The 8,960-nt window shown below is 32.3% G+C and overlaps 1 protein-coding gene across 1 annotated transcript; it reads right to left on the bottom strand.

The window, feature by feature from the left end:
• Window positions 1-869: 869 nt before the first annotated feature.
• On the bottom strand, window positions 870-3,034 carry LOC127080503 (uncharacterized). The gene is made up of 3 exons (XM_051020813.1): window positions 2,869-3,034; window positions 2,130-2,366; window positions 870-1,076 (listed from the first exon to the last, which is right to left on the bottom strand). Exons 1-3 carry the CDS (start codon window positions 2,884-2,886, stop codon window positions 1,029-1,031), a joined length of 303 nt encoding a protein of 100 aa, XP_050876770.1. The 5' UTR covers window positions 2,887-3,034; the 3' UTR covers window positions 870-1,028.
• Window positions 3,035-8,960: the final 5,926 nt, after the last annotated feature.

Below are 8,960 nucleotides of genomic sequence, written 5' to 3'. Positions count from 1 at the left end.
ATATGTGTGGTAAAATGAACCATCTTTCTCATTTAAGTGCTCTTATATATTAAGATGTAGCATTTCTGACTTAAGCAAGAAATTTAATCATATTTTAGTAACAAATGCACAACTTATTAAATGACATTCCTAGCACCCAAGACCAATTAAATGAGATGGTAAAACATCTTTTTTAAATTAATCAGAAGTTATGAGTTTAAACCCAATTAAATACTTATATATGGATAGTAAAGAATCTCTTTTAACTTAATCAAAAGTCATAAGTTTAAGTCCAACTATGGATAGTTTCTATCAGAGATTCTTATGACTTTTAAGGCATACTCAGAATGAGCAACACCAATACAAGGGAACCAACAAAACCGAAAAAACCATACTCCAATGAATTTGAGAGTTCATTGGCTACATCACTAATCAAAGACTTACTTTTACACATGAATATTTTAACAAAATGTTTTGCAGACGTTTGGATTATTATTCTATAAACATTTTTCTTTATTTAAATATATTTGTTTTTCCTATCAAAATCATTACCTGCAACGTTTTCTAGTTGTATTTTTGTATCTAAGATTATCTTGTCACTAACTAACACCCAGTTTAGCTATACCTGCTGAGTGAAAGATCTGTGTTATCGTGTATATACATACATCCAATCAGTTAATCCACTGGAATTATTTTCCCATAAATAAAAATAAAATAAGAGAAAATAAATCCATCCCTGAACTAGAAACTTAGTCAATTTGATTCATCCTCACAATTTCAAAGACCAGAATAGATGACACCTCCAAAATGGCAAATGGGGAATTGGGTCAAAGGAATAGCTTTTCTAAAAAAAATAACAAAAGGTAAAATAAATACTCAAGTCAAGCGCAAAAGCATAATTGTACCGATCAATTATCTTTAGAAGACACAAAAGAGATTGTAATTGTTTTTCTAAAAAACTAGGCAAGATTAATATGACCAAGAAAAAATGCATAATTCTAATAATCAACAATATTTAGAAGACTCAAGAAATGTGGAACCCTTGAATCTCAAGCTTTTATGCAACAGTTGAAGTAGCTCAAGAAGCTCCTCCTTGTCTGCAAACAAGAGAAAAAACCAATATTATAATCCCATCGTGATTTATGGCTCTTTCTAACCAATGAAATAAAGTAATCACCCCAATATTCCAATGCATGTGCAGCAACTAAAATTGTAGGTTGTAGCATTGGTAAAGAGTATTTTATATCATATGATAATATTTACATACTTCAACCTAACCACCGCCCTATGCTTTTACTTTTCTTTGAAAATGTTTTTTAGGGATATTCTTTTAGAAAGAAAAAAACAAGTTTCCAATTCCAGCTATGGCCAAAGAGGCATATGACAGTTGACAACTATAATTTTTATTCGACAAAAGGAAATGACAACTACCTGAACAAATCATGTTATTCTCACTACTTTCTCCTCAAACCATGTTCTAAAGAATATCCCAAAAAAACATTACTATTATACTAGAAGTATCATATCTGGTAGGGGAACGGTTGCTGGACATATTTAAAAAACTTTTATGTGCCTTACTTGAAGAAAATAGAGGAGTACTAGTAGTACACAGGAAAAGAAGTTAGTACCTACAAAGTAATTGGTTTTCTGAATGCAAAAATCAAAGTATAAAAAGAATGTAAAAATGACATTGGAAGAACCACAAATAACAGTCAAACTAGTCTATTCTCAAGGACTAATGTTTATTCCCAAGGTGATACATATTTGACATTAATAATAGTGAGATTTTTGCATGTTCAAGGTCTTGTGTCATTGGCCAAAACAGTTACAGAATACTAGTAATACATACAAAACTCATTGGTTTAAGAAAGAATGACTTCAACTTGAAGAAGGAACAAAAGAAATGAAAAAAAAAAATTGATTTGAATAATTTCTTATGAAAGAGTATGAAGAATTCTCATTGTGGAACTCACACCACAGTTTAACTATACTACCTAGTATAGTATTGAGTAAAAGATTCATGTTATCATGAGTTACTTTCCCATAGTTTAGCTATACAGATTTTTCTTTTCATGATACAAATACTAATACCACCACAATTGATTGATTTTAACTACCAACATAAAGAATAAGATGAGTAAGAATCTTACCGCTGAAGAGTTAGTTTTGTGATAGTGAGGATGTTGAATCTCACTGTCATCCGTTTTTGTATCTTTCTGAACAGAAGTTGTAAACTCCTCCTCATTACCAAGACTTGCTCTTGACGCATTAGTCTTGTTCTGTTTTCGCATTTCTCGGATTTTAGAAAAATCCATAGAGTAATCTGGCAATGGACCCTTCTGATCCCATTCTCCAAACTGTGGTACTGATAGCCAAGGGGTATTTTTCTGCATTCAATTTCAAATCATCTATAGGTCACAAATCATCATAACAAAACTTACTAATAACACAGTAAAAAATCAAATCAAAATAGGTTGCTAAGTTCTTTAAAATAAATTATGATGAACTCAAGAAACTAATGAGTAACTGTTGAAAATTTTGACTCCTAAACCAAAAGAACAATTAATTGTTTTGTTTACACAAAATACTCAATTTAAAGTTAAAAAATATATTTTTCTAATCTATAACTAATATTATCATGCATCAATTCACTATATTCATACCTGAAAAACAAAATACAGAAACAAAAATCCTATAACTAAGATTCTAAAAGAAATTCAATCGATTGATTCTAGGTTAAAAATTAATAAGAAACTCTGTTCTATGCAATTTCTTTCTCTGTTGAGTTACTGAATTCATAGAAATTGAAACGCGAATTGGAAGAAAAGTAAAGTAAAATCATGCAATTCAGCAACAAAATTAGTTGAGGAAAAAAAGCGAGAAATTTACCTCCTTATTTTGCTCCATGATAGAGTTTTCAGATTTTTTGAGAAGAAAAGTTATAGAATTATGTAGGCACAAGTGTTTCAGCGTGTATGAATCTTCTTCTTCTTTATATATAAAGGGAAAATAAATTCATTTAAAATTAATTTCATTCTTTAATTAATTAATTAAAAAAATATCGATTTTCTTACGCGCAATTGTCTACTACTAGTACCGAATACCAATACATGCAATTATTATTTTTAGAATATTTTAGTAATAATTTATTTAATGAAAGAAATTATTATTATTATTATTATTATTGGTTTAATTTAATATGTGTGTGTTGTGGTACCCGTCTCTATTCTTGGGTTTGGGTTTTGTAGCTGTCTTTACAGCACATTACATATTTCCATATTTGCCCCCTCACACTGCCACGTCAGCTACTACTACCCTCCTCATCTTTTATTTTGGTTCTTATCTTTATGATGCAAATAATATTTCATAATTTTTTTTCTAAGCGATTTATTACGGCCATAAATTCTACTATAAAAATGAAAAATAATAATTACTAGTTTTGTAAGAAAGTAAAATATATTTAATATAAATAATTAAATATCAAAGTAACGATAAACTCGTGACTAGACAATGACAGGTAAAAAAAGATAGCACTCATGAAAAGGGCAATTCTTTTTGTAAAGGGGGAGACAACCTGGAAGGAACATTATAGATTGAAATATTTTATTAAATTTGTGTTACAACAAATGATTCATTTATAAAAGTAAAAATAAAAATAAATTTATGACAGTTTTTATTAAAAAAGAATAAATGTTTTGAATGTTAATAAAATTTTATTTAGTATTTTTATTAAAATGTTTAAATAATGCTATTATTTTGATCATTTTAAATTTATTCTGCTATATATTTATGATAAATCTGAATATAATAACATAAAATAAGGATTATTTTGTAAAAATATTATTTTTTATTTATATATATTTTTTTAAACATTAACATGCAAATTGTCTTTGTAAATATCACGAATTTATATCTTAATTTCTATAAAATTATTCTTTTATTCCTTACAAATATGTTACATTTTGCTTTTTTTTGTCTTTATTATATTTTGAATTTAGAATTTTAAATATATTTTTTTAAAATAATCAAATTTTTTTAAATTATATATCAAAATAATCATATTTTTAATTTATTATCAAACTAATCATATTTGTGAGATCATATGTCGTTGTAACTTAAACATGTATGTAAAATGTAAGAGCATGCGTTATTGTAATTGACACATATATGTAAAATATAGGTAACATATTATAATTGGTGCATGTCTAAAAACACGTCAAATGTAAGAACATCCGCAATTGCAATTGGGACATATATGTAAAATGTATGAGCGCATGCATGCATGTAAAAATACACATGACATTTTAGTTCATTTTAAAAAAAAATAGTAATATTGATAAATATTTTAAAATTATAATTATTTTTTATTATTTAAAAAATGATTATTTTAAAAAAAATCTAAAAATTTCTTATTAATGATTTAAAAACTTTTGATTTTAACTCTCCATTTGGCAAGCGGATCAAAAATATCCTAAATTCTCCAAAGCTTTCTTTTATTGGCTTCTTTAATTATAATTGATAGTAGCTACTTATCGTATGGTATTTTTAAGGTCTCTTTAAGTTAAACTTTTAGTTTAATTGTGTTAGTTATTAGTTAATTTAGAATTAATTTCATTTGTGAGATTTTATTCCTCAAGTCAAGAAGTATGACTTGATATAAACATTTTTTTTTATCGGATAATTTTTTTTGTCTTGTTTATCTTTGTAGTTTTTATAACAAGAATTACTTTCAGTTTATTTGTTGGGCCAATTAGTTTTTTTTAGGTCTTGAGCCGGCTCAATAATTTTATCACGGATCAAATGATAATAAGAATTATGTAAAAAATTCATCACTAAAACTATTATCTTTAATAGAAACTTTCACTTCAAAGTGAATCTTTTCAGCCATAGTTTTATATATATTTATTTCGAAATTTTTACTATTTCTCTCATAATGGTAGGGATGATAATGATGAGAGATGAATAACGGTTGATTTTGAACGGTGACTCTAATCTCATTTATAGCGGTGTCAGGTGTATTTGCATGATTAACACTCCAACGCTAAATTCAATTCAAAATTTAAGATGAGGAAATGAAATTTGATATTAGAGATTATGTACCTTCTTATAATGTGTGAACTGTTTTTATATTCTAGGTCGAGTAAAGTGGACTTGGGATGGATTGTGTCTTGGAACATTGGGTCTTTGGCCGGTCCAAAACAGTTGTCCTAAAGACTTTGTCGGACATTGAAAAGTCGAGGTAAGCCTTAAGTATCATTGGCAGACCTTTGTGTTGCATTTCAGTGTGATGTAGAACTCAATCGATTAGGATCAGTTTTTTTGAAAAAGTAATGGAAAATAGGCGCATTTAATGTAGTTTCATCATTGATACGCTTCATCGCTCATTCAGAGTTCCGCTTAGAGGTTTTAACTTTTTCCTTCCTTTAGCTTTATCAATCTCTTCAACCCAGGTACCCTTCTAACTTTTTCCTTCCTTTAGCTTTATCCAAGATGAGTGATAATAATATTGTCTTAGAGCGTGATTTTGGAGAGGAAAATTCATATGGACCGTCCCATGATTCTCATCATCATTCCTTTAATAATGGTCACATAGGATCATAAATTATATCTATATCTAACAGTTCTGGATCAGAAGGGATATCTAAGACTTCCTTGGAGGAAGAATCTTGTTCTTCTAGGTCATTGGACGCCCTTATAAAAAATGTAGGTAGAGGAATAAATTGTGCTAAGGTCATCATGCACCCTCCCACTCTTTTGGAATAGGAGGTACAAGCCAATTTGCTAAAGAGGGACGCGTTAAAGATTTTATTCAAGTTCTTCTAAGGATAAAGGTGGCAAGCCTATTGACAATAAGGTGTTAAAACACTTGAGTTTTCGAGCCCGACGAGATATGTCGATCTATGATTGGGTGGATGCAAGGGTAGTGGGTACTCCCTCAACTTTAAGAATTGATGCCACCCTTCGTGATGCTGACATCGTGGTCGGTGACCCTCTGGAGTGGTCAGTCTTTCCAGTGCCAGTGGAGAAGAGGATACGTAGTTCTTTTGATGACTGCACGGTCCTGTTTTATGAGTGTCACTTTATAAGAATATGACTTTGGTTGTCCTTTTCTGAATTTGAGATAACCGTCCTTAAAAATTTGAAGATTTCCCCTTCCTAACTTCATTCGGGGTCATGGGCGCATGCGAGGGTCTTCCAACTGTGTGCAGAGTAAAAGTCTTAGGAGTCCTCTCTTAACTTATTTTTTGATCTTTTTCGCCTGAGGCACACATCCTCGGATAACTTTCGCAACCAAGGGCTTCTTCAGCTTTACCCGGTCGTCTCTTGGTCCGACCCCTTTATTCTGGATAGGGGTGATTTCTTGAGAAGTTTTGTACTGGTGAAGCCCCTCACCCCTACAAATCACTTTATTTTTTTATACCCATATCAATTCCCCTTGATATTGTCGTATTTTGTATCCGAAGTATTGGTATATTATCCACTTCAACCGGGGTGTTAACTCCTATTATACCCATTCATGCTCTCTTTCTCCGGATGAGGTAGCAATGAAGGAGAGTATGCACACCTGGTTTCAAGGACTTCACTATAAGGAAGGGTTTGTCCCTGGTGAGGTGCCCCCTACTGAGGTAAGGAAAAGGAAAATTGATACTCGTGCAATTTTGAGTGCAATTAATCTTTGTTGGTTCTATGTGTTGACATCAATTTTGGTAAAACCCAGAGTTATCACAAGTTGTCACGAGTGTTATCTTGACATGAGATATCAGTTTCCTGCAGGATGTTTAAATATGGTTGTGCAGGATTTAGCTGAGATGTCAGACCCGATGTTAAGACATGTGTATACAGAATATTCAGTCTGAATGTTATGTATCTTAAGATTGCGCTTTTAATGCAAATCTGTGTGTGATTGATGTGGAGATTGAACGCGCCATTCAAGGAGTAATTTGAATTAAAACCAGATTGATTTATTTTCCAATAAGATATGATCAGCTGTCGTGAATAAGAAGATACGAAAGGAAAATAGATTTAGGGTTTTATGATGTCCAAGCCCATTCAAAAGCTTCTATTTAAAGGCCATGTAAAACCTGGTTTTAATATACAAGAAAATGAACGAAATAGTGAGAGAGAATAAGGGTTTTAGTCTTGTGTGAGGTTGTGTATTGTGAGCCATTCATTCATCCTATTGATGATTGAATTGGACTGACTTTTGTGTTGTATTTTGTCCACTCTAAGCTTTGAAGCATGAGTGTGTGTTTACTTGATTGAAGCTTTTAAGCAAGATCAAGTATGTGTTCTTGAAGAGTTCGTCTTTCTTTGTAAAATTTGTTTTTATATCACTGTTGTGATTGAGGGGGAGTGAGCAGGGTCTCATATGTAAGAGTTCTTATATAGAAGTCACACAGGTAGAGATTAGGTGAAAAGACTGTAACTTGAAGTTGTTTACTGAGAGTCTTTGAACTAATTCTGTTTAGTGGATTTCCTTCTTGGCTTGGTAACCACAGACGTAGGTGAGTTTGCACCGAACTGGGTTAACAGTTGCTTGTGTCACTTGTTCTATTGTTTATTTGTCTTTAATCCTGTTTATATTTTAGTTGTTGTTCAGATATTAGTGTCGTGACATTTCCTTCGACATCTCATATCTGATACCAGAATTTCAATTGGTATCCGAGCAGGCATCCTACTCTGGTTCTGGGTGAGATCTTGGGACGTTACTTTATGGTACTATGGATAGAGACGGAGGATCTGTTCACAGACCACCAATTCTGGATGGATCTAACTATGACTACTGGAAACCTCGAATGGTAGCCTTCTTGAAATATTTGGATAATAAGGCTTGGAAGGTTGTCCTAACAGGCTGGGAACATCCCTGCATTACTAAGGAAGGATAAGTTACAACTGATAAGAAGGTTGAGGAAGAATGGACCAAGGAGGAGGATGAACTAGCTCTTGGAAACTCTAAAGCATTGAATTCTATATTCAATGGGGTTGATAAGAACATCTTCAGACTGGTGAACAACTGTGAGGTGGCTAAAGGTGCGTGGAATATTCTCAAAACCACTCATGAAGGTACATCTAGAGTGAAGATGTCTAGATTGCAGCTGCTTACTACCAAGTTTGAGAATTTGAGGATGAAAGAAGATGAAAGTATTCATGACTTACATATGAATATCCTTGAAATTGCTAATGCCTCAGGAGCCCTGGGTAAGAAGATGTCAGATGAAAAATTTGTGAGGAAAATTCTCAGGTCTCTTCCCAAGAGATTTGCCATGAAAGTGACAGTCATAAAAGAATCTCAAGACATCTGCAATATGAGAGTGGATGAGCTCATTGGATCCCTCCAAACATTCGAGTTAGGGATGAGTAATGGATCTGAAAAGAAAGCCAAAAGCATAGCCTTCATGTCAAATACTGAAGAGAAAGAGGAAGACAGTGGTCAGGATACTGATGGAGATCTGGCAAATGATGTAGCATTACTTGGAAGACAGTTCAACAAACTCCTGAAAAGGATGGATGTAAGGTCAAAGTCTAATGTCAAGAATAACTCATTTGACATTAGTAGGTCCAATGATGCTGGAAGAAGAACAAAATCTGAAGAAAAATCCAAACAGGGCAAAGGAGTTCAGTGCCATGAATGTGAAGGGTATGGACACATTAGAGCTAAATATGGGACCTACCTCAAGAAACAGAAGAAGAGTCTTGCTTCTACTTGGTCTGATGAAAGTGAAACAGAAGGAGAGTATGTCAATCTTGTGACTGCCTTGACTAGAAGATGGGGTTCTGATGAAGACTCAAGTGATGATGAGGTAACCTTTGATGAATTAGCTACTACCTACAGAAAGTTGTGTTACATAAGTGAAGAAGTGTGTCAACAAGTGGAGAATCAAAAGAAATTGATAACCCAACTAGAGGATGAGAAGACAGAACACTTAGAAACCATTTCTAAGTTGAAGATCGAAACCGTGTTCCTGAACTCCAAACTGGAT

This window comes from Lathyrus oleraceus, chromosome 5 (assembly GCF_024323335.1).
Source record: "Lathyrus oleraceus cultivar Zhongwan6 chromosome 5, CAAS_Psat_ZW6_1.0, whole genome shotgun sequence".
Lineage (NCBI taxonomy): Eukaryota > Viridiplantae > Streptophyta > Magnoliopsida > Fabales > Fabaceae > Lathyrus > Lathyrus oleraceus.
The sequence above is the reverse complement of the archived record's forward strand: the minus strand, read 5'-3'. Positions and strand labels throughout refer to the sequence as shown.

What these genes read in the sequence shown, in the direction of transcription:
- LOC127080503 (XM_051020813.1), bottom strand. An exon ending in ACAAAACTAACTCTTCAGCG is followed by an intron (nt 1,077 to 2,129) that starts GTAAGATTCTTA and finishes TCTTGTTTGCAG; the next exon opens with ACAAGGAGGAGCTTCTTGAG.